The sequence below is a fragment of the Nyctibius grandis genome, chromosome 8, assembly GCF_013368605.1.
Source record: "Nyctibius grandis isolate bNycGra1 chromosome 8, bNycGra1.pri, whole genome shotgun sequence".
Taxonomy (NCBI): Eukaryota; Metazoa; Chordata; class Aves; order Nyctibiiformes; family Nyctibiidae; genus Nyctibius; species Nyctibius grandis.
In genome coordinates this window covers 29,588,465-29,607,944 of record NC_090665.1, presented here as the reverse complement: position 1 = coordinate 29,607,944, position 19,480 = coordinate 29,588,465, and the positions used below count along the sequence as shown (strand labels likewise).

The 19,480-nt window shown below is 37.0% G+C and overlaps 1 protein-coding gene across 1 annotated transcript in view; it reads right to left on the bottom strand.

The window, feature by feature from the left end:
• DPYD (dihydropyrimidine dehydrogenase) overlaps positions 1 to 19,480 on the bottom strand; it is a 375,099-nt gene that overhangs the window by 259,617 nt on the left and 96,002 nt on the right. The window contains 2 exon segments of the mRNA XM_068406142.1: positions 4,520 to 4,681; positions 15,032 to 15,119. Coding sequence (XP_068262243.1) covers positions 4,520 to 4,681; positions 15,032 to 15,119 — 250 coding nt within the window.

The following is a 19,480-nucleotide window of genomic DNA, read 5'->3' as shown; positions in this document are numbered from 1 at the left end:
CACAAACGTGAGCTAGTTATGAAAACTTGTTGATCCTCCCTCCACAAGTTAACAGCTAAACTTTTAATACCGCATATTTTTATGCAAGTAGGTGAGTGCTGACAAAACTAGGGCTTAAAGCATCTCATTAAAGACTTTTTAAACCTACATACAACTATATGTTAATATTACCCCAGTCCCAAGAGAACTCATGGATCTAGGACATTGCAGAGTCCATATCTCAACATTTCATGAATCGCACCACTAAAAAGGATATAGCAACATTCATGTAAATGCCTTAAAAAAAAGGAGGAATGTTTAACGTCTGTAAAACAAGCTGTAGAGAAGTTCATATAATTTGTTCAAATATCAGCAAGCCTTTCAGCATTGGCCTGAGAAATCAGTCCTCAGATTCCTCCCCTGAACTATTGTAGAAGGTTACACCATCCTCTTCAGACAAGCCTAAAATTTAATAATTGATTATTATAGATTGCAACATGACTTCAAAGAGAAAATAACCTAAAGACATGTTAAAATAAAAATTAATACTGACAAAGAGAGTTTTCTTTCTGTTGGTCCTGCTGTCTTAGCTCCCCAGAACAGTCCTCCTCTGCTGATGCAGCACGCCTATCCATGCTGGTGACGGTGAGAGGCCAAGGCAGCCATCCCAAGGCTGTCCAACTGCAGGAGCTACAGTTCCATGAGAACCACCTTCTCCCCCCACCTATGTTAAGACTGATCAGAGCTGTCAATATGCAACTAAAAGAGGGACCCTGAGCCCAAAGGCACAGTGCGCCCTTCCATGGTAATCCCTCTGTGCAGTCGTTCCTCCCTTGCTGGTAGTGGGTTGGGGTAGAAGGGAGGTTCAGCACTCAGAGGGGGGACCCTCACCACAGTCCACCTCCCAGAGCAGGCGCTCTGCTGAGATGCCCCTAGGTTAACAGCAGGTAAGTTCTTACAACATATCTCTTAGGAAAAAAACATACCAAGTTTCCTTTTCCAATTTCTTTCTGCTGCAACAGCAGCCAGAATATATCTCCAGAGAGGAACAAATCACCAGAACTGTAGCTGGCACAAGAGTCACAGTACTAAATGATCTAGCATTTAAATCTAGCATGCAGCGATTAAAATAACACATTTTCTATTTAGTTTGTGCTGCTCCATTTGGAGTGATTAACTAGAAACACAGGAGAACCTTTAGATTCAGTAATGTCTATCCAGAAATGTACGATTTTGAGGGCTTCTTACTAATACTACAACAGACAATGTAATAGATCATGCTTCTTTTTTTTTTTACAGCAAGCTTGCAGACTTGTACTTGAGATAACCAGTAATTTTAGTTTATTTTGTGGGACTGACAGTCATATAGCTCATGCCTGTATGTATTGTCACTGCAATCTCAGTATATTTTCACTGAACTTGTGTTCCAAAAACAGAGATGTTTCCTGATTCTAAAGTACTTGGGCAAAGGAGACGGATAAAGACATTAATATAATTTTGACCTGTGCAGTAGCAGGTGTAACCTGCGCTTGACACTCATCATTTATAATAGTGAGCTTTTACTCCATGTTATTCTCCAGATGCAACAGTTACCGTGGTAACTGCATCCCAGTATACATGTTCTACATCACACATACAAATGGACATTTCCTTCTTTTTCCACGTGAACATTTAATTGTTAAAATCCACATTTTTTCAGATTGGATTACAATTTACTTTGAGAATGAGTATAATGTAGTTACAAAACTATATGGAGGGGCAGAAGGAAAATGCAGGAGGCGTGAGGTGCCATTTTTTTTGTTCTACCATACACCAGACAAATATTTTACAATTAGGGAGTTTTATCTGCAGTATGAACAGATGATCAGTCATTGTTCAGAAGCACAAAGGGGCATACGTCATACCCATATATTTTCCATTTTAAACTCACATTCCTGCTTTACTGCAATTTTATCTTTTATCCCAGCTAGCAGTTGTGCCTTTTTAATATTGCTCGCTCTCGTAATGCATCAAGTGTATGATCCTCAGACTAATTCCAAGGAAAAAAGTCTATGCACAATGGAGTTTTCAGTAAATAAGCCCCTTTGGCACAAACTATTACATAGTGCATGAGAATTACCATGCAGCTCTCTTAAATTAAGAGTAACACATGTTGCACGCCTAAATTACACAATTTGCTAAGTTACTCATATAGGTAAAGTTGTGAACACACTTTGCTTGCAGTATCTGGGCCAATTTTTGTATGAGCAGTAGTTCCTTATGATTTTCTTCAGCATTTTAATCTATATTTTTATAATGATTGTTACTTGGAAGCACTCATACCGTTATACTTTTTTTCAACTATACATACTTTCACCATAAAATTTAACTGAATGAAAGCTAAAGAGAGTATTAATTATAAAAGTGACTGCCTATTCTCACTAATTATGAGTACTAAAATACATACAAATTCTTTGTTAAACAGCAGTAAATCTTAAATTTATTAACAACTAATTTTAACATTTTAGGATATTATAAAAATATTAAGGATAATAAAATTTACTGAAATGTTATTTTTGTTAGAGTGCTAAATAGAATTGTATAACGATTTTATTTTCTTAGAACTCTTGACACTAATATCACTCTAAACAAACCTGAAACATTAGGAGCAAAGCCATTCTGAGCTATTCATCCTCTCTGCAGTTTTCATATCAATCATTGTGCTAGTACTGAGCTTTTTTAATAGATTTCTAAAGATTTTTGAAGAAAAATGGCAGATATTTAGCAGTATCTATCAAGCTGTAATTCCTTTCTATTAATCATAGCATTAGGGCTAAAAGGAGACACAAATCAAGTTTTAACAGATATTACATGCATTTGGTTCCTAAACAGCACTATTTCACCATTGTATTTATCATCTACTTGACAACTGTTTAGTCTTTCTTTTTACTTTTTGTTTGTTTGGGTTTTCTTAAGAAATACAAGTCTTCTGCTTTGCAACAAATATTAAGTTTTTACATATAAGGAATAAAAGCCACTAGAAGAAAAGCTAGTAAAATTGCCTCTTGACTGATAAAACACAGCTACTGAATATACACATAGAACAAATACAGTTCAGTGTCTCCAGCCTTATCCTGTAAATGAGAACTTTGGTCCAAACTGTACTGTTTCTTACACTTGTATGTTCAAATCTCAAGGAAATCGAAGTGGATAGCTACTTAAATGACAGAGGGGAGAGAAGGTTCATCAACAGCTAGTAGAAAAGTTTAGCAGGTGCTCCAGAAGCTTTACAAGTCTCCTGAAGAGAAGAAAAGAGGGATACAAACAGATAAAAGGAGAACTGCAGCAGGTAGCAGTGTTTGCTCATTGAATCACGACCCACAGCCGGTAAGAAGGGGGTGTGAAGTCTATGAATGACAGCAGAGGAAAAAAGCTGGCCTTACAGACATAACTGTTACTTCCAGATTGATTCTCATTTCTATTTTGGTCTGTCCTACAGAGTTTTTTTTCTCAGGCTTTGTAAAGGTGACTGGAATTTCATCGTATGTTTGTAAATATGATCAGCCAAATGGCTCAAGATACAGAAGAGGGACATGCTCATTAGTTAAGAACTATATAGAAATGTGCAATCTTAATACATGCCTATGCCTTTTTTCATACAGCCACAACTTATTCACTTTTAGAGAGACCAAAAATCACATTTTTTACCAAAAGATACTTCAGACAGATCAGATGAGGTGCCAGCTGAGACTATGAGTTTGGTACAAATTCTCCATGCCCTCAAAGGAAGTCAACAAATGAGCAGTAGCTTCCGTCTTTCTTCAGATTGAAATTGAAGCATTGAAACTACACAGTCGTAAATAATGCACATGCACCTGAAGAGAAACCCTTACGACTTCCTAACATCAAGTGGCAAGTAACAAACTTTGCTTCGGTAGCCAAAATATACATATACTTTTATGAACTAATAAATTCACACATACACACGTGTGTGCATCTGTATCTATCTAGATAGATGCACACAGACATATATTTCAGGTCAGCCTGAAACTACTGATTTACTTAGTTTTGGCAAAACAGGACAGTAAAAAGTCTAAGTAATCTGACACCTTTCCTTTGCCCCAAAGCCAGTACAAATGCACGCTAATTTTGCTATAGGATCTACCCTATGCCCAGAACAGTTCTACATCTCCTTAACATGTAGTTACAGATGCAGGTGACCGTGATCTTTTTCCTTATGCAGCCTACTTCAGTAACATCCACAATTTCACCTGGCTTAGATAAATCTTCCATTATAAAACAAATTGTCTCAACCACTCATGTTTCTAAAGAGCCATCTTGTTCACAAATAATGTTCCTTATGTTCCTATAAAGTATTGCATACGAAAACATTTCTAAGCTTCTGAATGTGCTGTAAGAAAAAGAAGAATTATTCTAACTTCCTACGCCTTTATTTTATTAGCACCAACTTTTTTTAAACAAATCGGTAACAAAGGCAGCCACATAGACCATACTCCTTGGTATATACAAAGAACTTAATACATTTGCAAGTCCTACCTACCTCAGTAGCGAACTGTTGCAATCCACCAATATTAATTGGTCCCTCCTCAGTGGCATACAAATTGCAGCCACCAACACAGAGATCTGATGTCGGACACACCATTCCGCATGTCAGGCCAAGTGGATTGTCAGAAAGAATCATTTTTGCAGCTCCATAGTAGTTCTGAAGGAAAAAGAAAAAAAAAAAGAAAAGGGAAAAAAAAGAGGAAAAAAAGAAAAAGAGAGACTCACATACCAAGGAAGTAAAAATTCAAAAATTCAAGAGAAAATACAAAATACTTTTTCTTTAACTGGCTAGTAGAATAATATATAAATATATTAAATAACACTGACACTATTTAAATATACCAACATGTTATACAACATTATGTCAAAGAGGCTAGAAAGAAAGTCAGCAAAATTGTTGATTATGCAAAGATAAAACTTTTCTTTTTAGCTTGCAAAATAGTTAAAAGCATCTTCAGCCTGAGGTGGTTGTAGAATTTTTAGTGGCTTAACAAATCTATGTTCAAAAACTACTGTGCCTGCATTATGTACTTGTAAATACTTTCTCCATTTCTAGGTCAATTGGGCAGTAGCTGAGTTGTAACCCTGTTGGAGGTCCCAAGAGAATGCCAATGTTTAAGAAATGTATTTGTAGATGTAACTGGGCCTTTTTTTAACAGACGCTGGTCTACTGAACAGCATGAGTCCCTGTCCATCACCTGGAAACACAAACCAGCTACCTGGGTGTATTTTCATATGATTTTCTTAGACACAATTAAAATCCATTGAAATTCTAATCCTGGCTAAACAGGCAATCCCTTTACACAACTGTTCTGGGAGAACTTTTAACCATTTTGCCTGTCGTGACTGATAAGGCACTTTATCATCCCCAATTCTCATTTATTCCAATGTAAAGTAGTATTAAATAGAAATGGTATGTATTAGCAAATATTTTTGTTCTTCCAGATGAATGATACTGTTTTGATATGCCAGAGATCGTTAGAGCTGCTAAAAAAAAGCCGGTAAAGACTTGGTAAAGCTCAATTCAGCAGCAAAACACAGAAGGCTAGTTATATTGGAGATGTCCCTGACACATAACCATGCAGACAGCAGAGATGACACAGTCAATGCAGGAGACCCACATCTTTCTGAAGCAGCACTCAGAGACCAGCCTAGATACCCTATAGCATCTCAAGTGGCACTAGATGTCTGTTCCCCAGGCAATTACATCTAGCCATTCTTTTTTTCCACTCTAAAGGAATAATTACAAACTAGTAGTGGTGATTTTTCTCACTAACTCAAAGACAAAATGGTTTTCAAAGAATTTTTCTTCAGTTTGATATTTCACTACATATGAGAGTTATGTTTTCCCTTTCTGTGTTGTCCAGGATTATTATTTTTATTATCTTCAACTCTGGTTCAATGGAAACAACTACAACAACATGCATTTCCATTTAAGTAACTTCCATCAAGGTTTTTCTACATTTTTAGGCTTTATAATTAAAATCAATATACAAAGCTAGTTATTACACCTAGAATGCAAAGCTGTTAAACTATTCCTTTTTAAAATTAATTTTATTACATATCTGTAAAGTATATTCTCACACTTGAACTGTGCCACTACTGGCACCATCGACACAGCTGGCACCTTTTGCTTGTTTTGCAAGCTCAAACCAAACTTTGAGTACAGCTATGCTACAGAAAGACAGGGTACGTTAAAATAGCAAGTGACTTCAGAGAGATGGGACCAGGTTCATTATGAGTATAGGACTGAGATCATGGTTATTGAGGGGATATCTAGGGAAACCTGTCTCAGAACATCATGCCAGAGTTCAGTAAGGAGGAGGCTGGGACTGAAGTCCTAATGGGGGTAAGGCCAACTGCTGCTGAACTCTTAATTTGGGGGGACAACATGATGGCGTTATTGAAGGTGGGCTCCTGATTTGGGAAGTTTTGAGATGTTGCTGTCATGATCATGAGTTGCTGCTGCTACCACTAGTAGTGGCGGCACCTGAGAAAAAAAAGGAGCAGTGTCCTCTTCAAATGAGAGTACCAAAAGGTATACAGTACATGTTACCATGCTAAATATTAAGACATTAGATAAACTGTATCAAGGAGTATATATTCTTCTAGTCTTTAACACCTTAAATAAGTTTTAATGATAAAAAGACAGTCACAGCTAAAGTCCAAAGTGTTCCACTTATATTTGGGAGCATCAGGGCAAGCCTTCTGCACTGCTTGACTAGTGTGGTCCAACTGTGCTAAAGTGGACAGACAGCTCTAAAGATGAAAGGGAAGTACAGGTTCAGTGCTGACTTGGTTTCCCTGTATGCCAACAAAAAGTCACCCGGTGTCAATTTTACCATTGGTAAACTTATACTCGCAGAAAAGCTGCAGTTCCCTAACTCTCCTCTCCACCTTCTAGAACATCAGTGTAATTACTGTTCCCATTGCCACCGATACTGTCCACTACCAGTGAAATGATACCGCCATGTGCTGCTACCATAACTCTGTGCAGCGTCTCAAGAGCAAGCCCATCTGCAACCTTCCTGATACCCAGGGCACAGTCGAGCATGGAGACTGGGCTGTGGGCAAGACTTCAGGAGCCCAGTTCTGAGTTGCTTCATCTCTTTGTCCTTCCATTCTATTTAATCATTTATCCTGCCTTTACTGTGTTGATTTATTATCTAACATATCAAACATGATTAGAAAAATGTTTTCCAATACTTGACAAAAACTATCAGAGAAATATAGTATAGTCTAGTAAGTTACACTGAGTGGTGTTACAAAACTGCAAACCTTTGTGTTACTACAGTAATAAACGAGAATCTGTAGTATATGTACAGTAGTATATTTACAGCATCTTAAATGTTTGGTTACATGAATACTTTGTGCTTACGTAACTTTATTTTAAGCTGAAAAATTGTATTAATGCTCATTACATTTACTAGTGATATTAAAGGTAGAATATTGATAGCATATTCACATTTTATAAAAAATTATTGATTGCTTTTATTTCACAAAACCAGGTGTAGTAGGCTGCACACAAAATAGACATGAGATGCAGACTTGGCAAGCTGGTAACTACACACCACATGCTTTACATGAAAAAGGATGGGAATTAAAGGGAGGCTGGCTTCATTAAGATGACAAAGTTACTCCAGGGCATGGAATGATGCGAACTACCTTAACAGTCTGGATTAATTTTTTTAGATGCTGAAATAATAAGATGACTCAGTTGGCTAGTTTCATACAGATGTCACAGAGGAAGCAAGTCTAAAACTAGAATATTTCTGAATTTTTTAATGAGATAAACGTCTGCTCGTGCCTTTGTTCATAGAATCTTTTTTCCTGGGCACTTCCATAGAAATAAATTAATCTAACTGGATAGGACATCAAAACGTCAATAAATACTACATTGCTAACACAGGGAACAAAAACAAGCCTTAAACAGACATCAATAATCAGCAGAAACCAGGCAGAGGAGGATCTCCACATGTATCATTTGGAAGCATTATATAATTTGCATGCAAATGAGACTGTTTTTTACTTGGAAAAAAAAAAAAAAACCAAACTATTAAAACACATAGGATCAATACTGAGAGACCAGAAGAAATTGCATTTACTATCAGGAAATGCTTATAGCATCTTTTCTTTCAATTCAATTCAAGAGCTTTTTATATAAATTCATTATGCATCAGGGTGTTTTGATATTGCAGTTTTCTCAAAAACAATGAAGAATATGCATTATTATGCTTTATGTAATAAAAATGAATACTCTGACTTCATCGGGATTTTGGAACAGAGTGAATACTTTAAAAGAAGAAAAAAGTGGTAATTTCCTTTTCATCTGGGTTTAGTTTAAAAAAAGTGAGATACAGCAGAAAATATGGGAAAATAACACCTCCTTCTGTCCTAGTTCATGTTCTGTGATGGCTTTAAAATTTACTCAAGATGTATTGGATTAAAAAATTTTCACATACCGAAGAGCCACTATTTAAAGTACATTGTTACACAAGTAGCATTTTTCACATTGACACTCACCAGTTCAAATATAACAAGAAACATCCCCAGTCTGTCAGCCCCCCCAAATACCTTCCGAAGAAGAATGAACAAAATATAACAGCAACTTATCAAATCATACATATTCTATATTATAATGACGATGATTTTTAATCAATCCCGAAATCTTTCACATCATTTGACTTGTGTCATCATAACAGGACTGTAATTTCACACAGTGTCACTATCTTTTTATGAAAAAGAACGGAAGAAATATCTTGTACTGTCATTTTGTCCTTTGTAGTCTAGAATGTGAGAGATTCCTTAACTGACATAGTGTCATCGCAAAAGTCTATTCTACATAATTACACTATGGCAACTGAAACCAGCTGTCAGCCATTCCATTACACTAAGTACAAACAGACTTCTAAAGAAAAGTCACAGTTTCAAGTGCATCAATTTAACACCATTACTACTTTTTCTTTTAAATGTTTTTTTGTATTTAGTGACCTGAAATATACAAAGATTAACAGAGAAAGATGAATAAAACAGCACTGTCAAAAAACCTGGGGCCTCAAAGTAGTACTTAAAGATTAATTGTGATGCATATCTGTATATAATTATTACCAATCATCTAGCAGCTTTCTGACTTCCACAATCCTTCATTGTATTAACAGTATCCCACTTACAGTATTTTACATATGAACTGTGACTCATGATTTTCTACAGTCTTTGCAATGGCACATAGATATCCTTTGTTAATTTACTCAGAGTTCCTCTGGCACAGAAAAACCATCATTCTGTTTCTCTCACTTGTCATAATCCCGTATCTCTCACCACCCTTTCTCCTTTACAATCTTTTCTTCATTTCATTTTCTCTTAATGATTCCACAGCTTTTTGTCTCTTGCCTTCCTTTGTCTATGCACTTTTCCTTCTGTCTCATTTCCAGTATATTACCAGAAACACTTTTTCCTTCATGCCCTCAATCTCCCAAACTTCAGTTTCACCCTTATCCCTTGGTATCCATCTGTGTTTTCCAGTTTGTTCCCTCTCCCATTTCTCCCTTGAAAAACTTCATTGCTCTCTTGAAAAAAACCCACACATTTCCTTTGGTTTCATTGAAACCTAAACATTCTTCTGAAATCCTAAAACTTACTCTTGTGTTCCACAACTTTCTCTGTACTGTTCCTGGCATTCATTTCTCTCTCTCCCATTTCCCTATGAGCATTCTGCACAGTCCAGGGACAACCTTTTACCCAGAGCGCAGCACGGCTTTCTTGTTTTGTTTTGTTGTTGGTTTTTTTTTTTTTTGTGTGTGTTTTTTGTTGTTGTTGTTGTTTGGTTGGTTTTTTGGTTTTTTTTTTCTTTTTTCAGTTTTCTGGTGTTTTTTTGTTTTCTTTAAAATGCTGGCCACCAGAAAGCTTACATCCACCTACAAAGTCTGTTAGAAAACAGTTAACATGTCAGCTCAGACTAGTTTATCTTTATTATTAAGGGTCAGGGGAGAAGAGGGTCTTTCTGAACAAGGAGAAAACTGTTGAATTGACGTCAAGAATCATTGCGATATTGCAAGACTTGAGATAAAAATGTGAGAGCTAGTAACAGAGGGCTGCAGCGACAAAGTGTGATTTTTGAGTACTGATAACACAAAAGATACTTTGGCACCCCCAATTCTTCATTATAGACTCAGACTATAAAGGCTGAGTCACTTACTCCTTATGCCTGTGCCACTTAACACAACTCAATATCCCCATGCCCAAACCGCACCAACAGTGGGTTTTTCAATGCGACTACACAACCATAAAGGTGTCTGATAACAAAAAGCTCCAAGACTGTCACACTGAGCAGTACAAAGGTAGAGCATGTGAGCAGGTGTAGTTTTCTAATGGGCAGCTTCCTCTGGCACACACTCCTGCTTAACAGGAGGAAAGCTGGACAGGCTGCAAGTGCTCAGGCTGAGAGCTGCTTCTGGGAAGCTGTAGGATTTTCTGCTGCTGTACAACACTTGCTTGTGCCAGCCCTTTAGGATGATGGGTGCTGGACCTCCGTTTTACCAAGTCCTTCTTGCTTTGATGTATCAACATGGGGAAAGGAGGACATAAAATCCTAAAATCACTCCTGGTACAAGTTCAGGGGTAGGGGGGCAAAGCTTTCTCCTGCAGCAGCTGAACTCTTCTTTTTTTTCCTTAGTGTTTTTTCTTTTTAAAGAAAGAAATAACTATGAAGGCACTTGTGCATTATAAAACAAAGAATATACACTTTGCAATGTGAAGGCTGTATTTAAAGAGAAGACAGCTGGAAGTCGGAATACTCTTTGCCATCTTCTGATGTTAAGAAACAGAAGAAGTAATGTGTGCATGGTGAATTTGAAGTCTGGTCTCTGAGAGACACAACTGCAAGCAGTCTGTACAAATCAAGAAACACTGGGAAGACACAATAGAATAGGTTGTACCTTCATAAAGTGGAGTTGTAATCCAGTTTGTATGGAAAAAGAGAATAGAAGTTGTGGCCTAAACTCTACTGAGTCACAGCAGCTAACACACTACAGGATAAGCGACATCCTTTTTTTCAGAGGCTCAAGGCTCATTGAGTCCAGCAATTCAATTACCCTCTCAACCCAGGAACCACCTCTCCTCCCCTGTCCCTCTTCTACTCCTGAGCTCAGGTCTAATGGCAGAACAGCCACATTGTACATGGCCTGTAAATATCTAAAAAGCCTCAGGCTTCAGAGAACGAGAATCCCTGACCTTTATGATTGCTATAACAGTTTTCCAACAAAACAAACTACGTACAGTAAAGCTCTTAAATACCTGACAAAGTAATTCATTTTCACTATGCTGCTGTCTAAATACTCTATATTAATAACGAATCCTGTTTAAATAAATACCTGCGTACAATACTGCTTACTGCTTACACAGGGATGAGGACAAGGAATTTATTGAACTGATTCTCCTCTAAACAAGTAGAAGAGTAACCTGCTGAAGGGAGTTTCTCAAGTGAGTGATGAAGAAAGATTCAGAAGCAAGTGAGGGACTTCAACAAGCCTAGAAAGTGTACCCTGATTTCCTGGATTTATTGCCCTCAAATACCTGAATGTTCTATGCTTCACCTATTTATTTAGTCTAGAAGCTATCATATATATTTATAAGCTTTTGGATTAAAAAAGAAAGTTTATTTACAAGGTGAAAACAGCAAAAAAGATTTATCATTTTGAAAAGTATTTTCAACAACATGTAAAATATCCTTGATCATGTGATGTAAATACTTCTATGACAATAATACAAAAATATTCAACAAGCAGATTACTGAATAATATCTGAATGATTATTTCAATACAAGTTTAGAAAAATGCATAACAAAGTGAAAAATTACTTACTAGTTCCATTAAAAACTTTCTAAATGGTAAGTCAGAAGTTTTGGTGTGCTTTTCAAAAGCACACCGTTCTTGTTTTCTATCATCTGCCCTAAAAGCGTATGGTGCCAGTACCCCAGCCACCACAGCAGCAGAATGAAAGAGGGGAGAGGACACTGCAGGAGCACAGCCATGCATTAGGTTCTCACACAGACTGTGCCAGGGTCATGACTTCAGGTGAATCATTTCAACTTTCGGTACCCCCCCTCTCAACTTCCACCTTATATCTATTGTTTGCTTGGCAGAAAGCAAGGAGTTGCTAAGTGCAGTAGTGTAAAAAGAGTAGTACATACCTATACCTATTAAAAAAGGAAACCGGAAGAATTTACTGCTACTTTTTCCGAAGAACAGAATTTGTTACACCAGAAATATTTTCTAGCAAAGGCACCAAAAACTAACTCATCAAAAGGAAAATTCAGCCTAGCAGACTGCAGCCATCATGTCAAGGTTGGGTTCCCTCTACGCACTGTTTATTTCCCTGAGAAAATGCTTGGTACATGAATTACAAGAGGCACAGACATTGACATTGAGGCCACAAACATGCAGGACTTGCTACCCTTCTTTCTCAGCCCATGACTTCAGCTATTTGCTAAGCATATCGGGTTGTGGTTTGTTTGTTTTTAAAGCCAGCATTAGAGCTGTTGCAGTGAAATGCTTCCACAACCATGCTATATTAGATTTCTTCCAACAGGGTACAGAGAGAAAGCCAAGGGTAAGACTGCATGTAAACTCACACTTGGAATTGGATTTCACAGAAGCAGTGCTGATTTCCCATCCTAACATCTTGGCTAGCAGAAACCAACTACCTGACTTTTTCAGCTTCCTGTGCGTGAATGTTTCCTGCTGTCTATGCAATTATCAGGTATCAACATGAGGTAAAAGCTGTTATCAAAACTATTGTATACCTTTTATAAAAACTAGTTTCAGAGCTATCGATAGACAGGGATAGGGTCCAAAAAGAAAGGCTATAAGTACGTTTCAGTAATCTAAGATACTTCGGTATTTCTGTAAAGAATGTTAAATCTCCTGAGAAAATAGTAGCATACCACAATTCTTTTCTAAAGCAGGATTTCCTGATAAAACAGCAAGTGATCAGGTCACCTGCTCAGGGCAAAATCAGTCTTACCTAGCATCTGCAGCTTCAAAGATGATTTAAAAGAGTTACCATCAAACAGCCCAAACTCTGTAGGGTTGATCCACCTCACTGACCACCTGACAGGTTAAATCTGACCCTATTAAAACCTGTCAGAGTGTACCCATTGGCCCAGAGCGGGGCAAAGACTTCACTTTACACCTTTGAGGCAGTTTCCTAATATTTTTCCAGTATACCTTTGCCAAAATACAACTCTCAAAGCTCTGCAGTCACCCCACCTTGATATTCTCTGCTCTGTAATGGATTCACAGAATTCAGAATGAATCAGCTGTTAAAATGACTTACCCTTTCTGACAAGTCACAAAGGGGCACTGTACTTCTGAGGCTATCAGAGTCTAAAAGACCCACCAAATTTCTCTTTCCAGGATGCTGCTGCTTCTGACATCTTCTGTTGCAGTCTCCAGTCCATTTTCCCTGGTTCCTTATTCCTTATTCCCAGCTTTTATGTTTTGATAATCAGGCCCTTTTTCTTTCCTCAACAACACATCACCCTATCCTACTCAAAGCAGTAGCATAACTAATCTGTAATAAGAAAAGACCATCCTGGTAAAATACTTTAATAAAATTTGCTTTAGGTTTCCTAAACAAACTACAGCACAATGACGAGATGGAGACTAGCAGATGATAAACACGGCCTTTCTGGCTCAAGAAAAGAAAGGGGGAATTGTAGAGGGGTTTTTGGAGGAGAATGGTCATGTAATGAGCCAGAAGTATGAGAGTATGGAGTGAGGGCCTAGCTGCGTGACAAGATTCATGTAGCTAGTGTCAACAAGCCGACCTTGGAGAGATGAGGAAAAACAGTAGCTGAGCAAACAAGAATTGAGGGAGTAGCCGGTGGGAGCCGAACACGAAGGAGAAGAAACAAGAACTGATAGAGCCAATTAAGAAAAGACCAGTGGCAGATCAATGACCAATCAACACATCAAAGAAGAATATGTTTAGTAATATTAACCAGTAGCAATGCACATGCTTACAAGCCAGGGAAAGTACAAAATGTATAAAAGGGGCAGCTTATGCTTAATAAAGCATCTTCACTTTGATTCACATTGGATTGTGTGGAGGCGTGTTCCTTCTCCTCATGTTAGAACTTAAAATGTGGCCAGAAAATCTTTGTAGCACCCTCAGTAGATTATGAGTCTACCTGGGTTCATATAGACAAACAAATCACACGACAGCTAATGATTCCACAGATGGGAAGTAAGTTCTAAAAGGTATGGGACAATCAATATCCAGTCATCTTTAGGCTATCCCAGACAGCCTAATTAATCTTGTCATATCAGCTTTGCAGTCATCTTTATTTATTTCTGTTTCTAACTGCTAAAAGTCATTTGTAAACCACAAATCAGAATAATGCTTTTAAGATTTCATTATGATTACAGTATAATAGCCTATTAAGAAAGGAAAAGGTATAGTACCTCCAAAGAGGGGGTTCAATTTATTCCTGTAGTATTTTATCAATAGTCTAAATGACTGACTACATTTGCATTAACCACAGACTCTCACTATAAGCTACAAGAAAACATTCCTTGAAGTGAACACCTTGATGTCAAATTTCTGCCCAAAGCAAATTTAAACTATAATCACTTCTTAAAAAAAAAAAAAAAATCTTCAATGAAAGAAAAGGTTTGTAACTGTAATACCTCAGGTAGCAGCAAAGTTAAATAACTGCATTGTAATGCTCAATTTTTTTAATATCATCATATCTGAAAACCGTAAAAACCAAAAACTTTATAGAAAAATTGACATAAGAAATAGTTTTGTACTACACTATCTGTACAGGCACAGAACAGCAGCAAAAATAAGTAAAAATTAGCTGACTGTTGAACTTTAAAGCATCAGTTGTAAACACTATTTTTTTTCAAGACTTTACAAAGATAAACCTTGAAATGCAATCTCACTAACAGAACTGCAAGTAACTGCTGTTATCTGCTTCCAGGTACTACTGCAAGCCTGATTTTACCTTGTTGGCAATACTTGTGATGAATGACTTGATGTCCAGATTAGTTGGGCAACTCTTCTGACAGGGGGCATCTGCACACTTTAAGCACCTACAAGAATAAAAGAAAATGTGTCAAGGAGACATGGAATACAAATGCTGCCAATAGCATAAGGTTTTCAAGTTAGCATGGCAGAAGATAAGCCACAAAAGAATAATACAGAGCATTTTCATAAAATTTCTATTTAAAAACTCAAAGCACTACATGATTATTATTGACTTGCATTCAGCACCAATTGGTTACATTCTGTTGATTCCACTTTACAAAGGAAGGCAGTAGGATGCAGTTATAAACATATGGATTACATATGTCTTAGAAAACAACATCTAATTACATAGAAGTAATTTTTTTCCTGGAATCCAAGATTGATGAACTTCTGACCACTTCATTTTTCTATTTGAAAAACATCTGTGCTGTGAATCTGAATTTATTAACGAAGTTCTGGAGTGTCACTGTAGATTAAATTCTGGATGTTGGACAATCAGACATACAAAAGCAACAGTATTTCCACATAGGAAGGAATTACTTTGTACTGTGTGTACCAAGAATAAGAATGGCTGATAAATTTTCAAGTCACTTTTCTATGAGTTTCCTGTGAAATGTCTGTGACCTCCGAAAACAATTCAATAGTCTTATGCATACTCCCGACTGAAATCCCAAAGATCCTCCTCTTGTCATCCCTAATGATAAAACCTAACTGTATATTAAAACATACTAGGTAGCAAAGATTTATTGTCTGTTCCTGCATAGTCATCCATGAGGATGTATCAGTCTGGTTGCTTGCACAAGTCCCATCTAAGGATTAAGCCCTCAGGGTAGCCTATGCAATTTTCAGTAAGCAAACCTAACAAAAAAAAAAAAAAAAGTCAGCTGAAGAAATAAAATAGTTCTCTATTAAACACAAAGGTATTTGTACATACTTTGGGTTTTACATGTCAATGATTATCATAGGTCGAATGTCACACTACTAATTATCTCAGAATTCATTAAGTTTTTCAAGATGCTCTTTCAATATTGTTTTACTAACATACAGAATTTATGTAAATTATGGTTTTAACAACCCATGGAAAATGAAATAAAATTTGGGTTTTTATGTATTATCTGAGCACAACTGCTCACATAAGTTCCACAAGTCCACCTTAATTATTGTTACTTAGTGACATATAGTAACACTGTGGAACTATCTGGAACGAATATTTTCAAACACAGAAAAGCTGCAAGAGGCCTATGGACTACATGCACAAAGAAATGAAGGGCACATTAAAAGGAATGAAATGCTTGAAATACCTGCAGTGAAAAAATGGCCTTTGTCAATCACATGCACTGCTTTTGTTTTCTTTTTTTTTTTTTTTTTCCAATTAAGGGTAGAATAAGAAAGAAGGCAAAGCCAGTTAAGTAAAAGATTAATTAGTCTTTCATCTTCCTATTCATTGTCATCTAGCAGGGTACTGCAGACCATGGCACCAGCAAAATTTGAAGGCACACATGGCAGCGGCTGTTTGGATTTTCTCACAGAGCTAGTCATGGGGAAAAGGTCCCAGAGGAAATATTCAAAGAAAAACAGGTCTCACAGACTGCAAAAGCTGGGAAATCTGATAAAGCCAAATCCAGGTTCAACACCATAGTGGATTACTAGTTCAACTGGTCAGGATGTCAGAGCGCTCTGGCAGAAGAGCACCCGCAGGTTTAGCTGTGGCAGTTAAATGTGCCACTGCCCAGCACTGCCCGCTGACAGGCGCACGTTACAAATGCCTTAAAAAGCACAGGCAGCCAAGTGGGGACCTCAAAGGGTTGATGTGGCCAGAGCACCGAGTCAAGAGGATGCTCTTAGCATTCCAAGCAGATTGAAAGACAGCAAAGTTTTAGTACTAGAAGCCAGAAAAAAAGGAGATGCACTAGACAAAATACACCACTATGAGGGCTTGGATGATCATTTCGCTTGTGTAGGCAGTAAGGAAATAATAGAAGTGGAAAATCACACGTTTAAAAAAGGCAACAATTACATTACGACTTTTTGCTCTTCGCTTTCCTGAATGTGGTTTCCTCTAAAATACAGCAGTCCTGTATCCAAGACCAAAAGAATTGCATTTAACATAAAATACATTTCTGTGGATTATATATAGAACAATCTCATGTCAAAACTGACTAGAATGGCACCTAGCAGGATAAGCAGTGTACAGATTATCCATTATGGCTAGCAAGCATCTTTACCAAATTATTTCTCTCGATTTTTGAGCTGGTTCACAAATAACAGCTGTTGAAAATGTCAGCTATTGGGGGGGCGGGTAATGCAAACTTGAATGTGAGCTTTGGGGAGGAGGGGAAGGTACCATGAATATGCCAGTCCAGGCTTTCTCTTATAATAATACCATCTTCCGATTCTCTGAGCACTCTGCAGACTAAAGTGCACCAGGCTGCCATTAATCCCACTTATCACCCTGACAGCTCAGTAATTACACTCCCGCTATAGCTAGGTACTGTAAGGTACTGTAGTCCTAATAAAACATCAAGCACTGTGCAGAATCTGCGCTGGTGAGGTGTCTTATTAAACTTGGGGGGTTGATCATCAAGTGACATTCGTGTTGACCTATTTTTCTATCTGACAATAAATTATCCTTTGACTATACCATAATAGATATTACAGAGTGCATTTACTGTACCAAGGAGCAAAGGTATTGCATTCTGGTGAACCAGGCAAAAAGCGTAAATAAAATAGTTGAATCACCCACCAGAAAGTGATTACACAAATTGCTGCAAGTGATTGATACTTTCAAAAATCACAGGCAAAATACCATGCTTAAGGGAATATGCCGACAATTACCATGAGCTTCAATTCCACATGCATGTCCCCATATAGAGAAACATTAAGTATTACACTTCTTTCCTTTTTCTGTAACTGTATTCCCACCCTTTATTTGACAAGGTTATTCCATTACCATGGTTTTAGTTCAAAATAATGTAAACAATCTAGAAATTTAATATAAATTTCTCTAATACACCTGCTAGCTCCTATCAAATTTAAATGAAGAACTACATGCTCACTATTTAAAAAAAAAATCCAACAAAATGAAACAGCCATGTTTTTAAGTGGTCATACTATTCTGGACTGCATAAAAACACAGAGCATTAGACAAAGCCAGACCTACACTAATCTCAGAGTATGTATCTCAGCATTTCTTAGTAAAAATATAGGAAAAACCCTTCCAACTATCAGAAAACACCCTATTATCAATTTTTCCCCTGTTTGTTCATGGAACAGCATCTCCTTTAGAAACATATAGGCTATGTTGAATCTTAAAAGATACCATATTCACTTCATATGCATATTGATTTCAATCATAGTCTTTGCACCACTAAACCCCAACTTGAAGAACTCAAAGTAATGATATTTTCCATTTTGGAAGTACTTAGCTGTTGGTTCAGCTCAGTCTCATTGTGAAATGGTAAATTAAGTTAGATATAAAACACCTACAAATGCTATGCAAGAACAGCATATTTATATAAATATTTATGCAAATATTATCATTTGGCATAGCTTTATAGACATGCCTGTGACTATATAATGACAGAAATTCACATTTCCCACACATCTAAGCTCAAAATTTACATCTCTTACTGAACAGTGTTAAATTATACATATGTATCCCCAGCGAACTTAAAATCTTTAACTTCTTATTTTTAAATGTTGCAACACTAAAGTTATTTATTGTTTAAGGTGAGCATGCTGGTAAATCTCTTTCAGGCACAAAATAACACATGCAAAGGATACTTACGAAGTAGGCCAACATTATCAGCTATCAGGTTTGTAGTTATCAAGTTTGTCAGTGCAAATAAGCACTTGAAACCATGCATGTACACACACAAACTCATTCAATCAACCTCTAATAGCATGGGTACTAATAAAAAATAAAATTAAAAAACCCTAAGAAACAACAAAAAAACCCCAAACAGACAACACAGCAGTAGATTACAAACATCTGAAGACAATAAAAGGAAAAGGCACTTGAAAAGTTGTGATTTTTTTTTCAATGTAATAAAAAAGAAAAAGGGAACAAACAAATAAAAGTTGCAAATTTCTGGAACACATACTACCCGTTGGGAAAAGAGATGCAAGAAACCACGAGGTATGTCTATGCATATAAAGGAATAGAAAGCAAACAAGGAAAGGAATGCATAAAAAAAGCCAAATTTCTCTATCAAAATCTTTCCCTTAGGAAAAAATGATACCAGAAAGCAGTTCTCTACTCTTGTGTACAGAAGAAAAAGAGATAAGGAAGCCATAGCCAAGACTAATTTTCAATTAATAGTTTTTATTGTTTAATTACAGAATCACAGAATGTTAGGGATTGGAAGGGACCTCGAAAGATCATCTAGTCCAATCCCCCTGCCGGAGCAGGATTGCCTAGACCTTA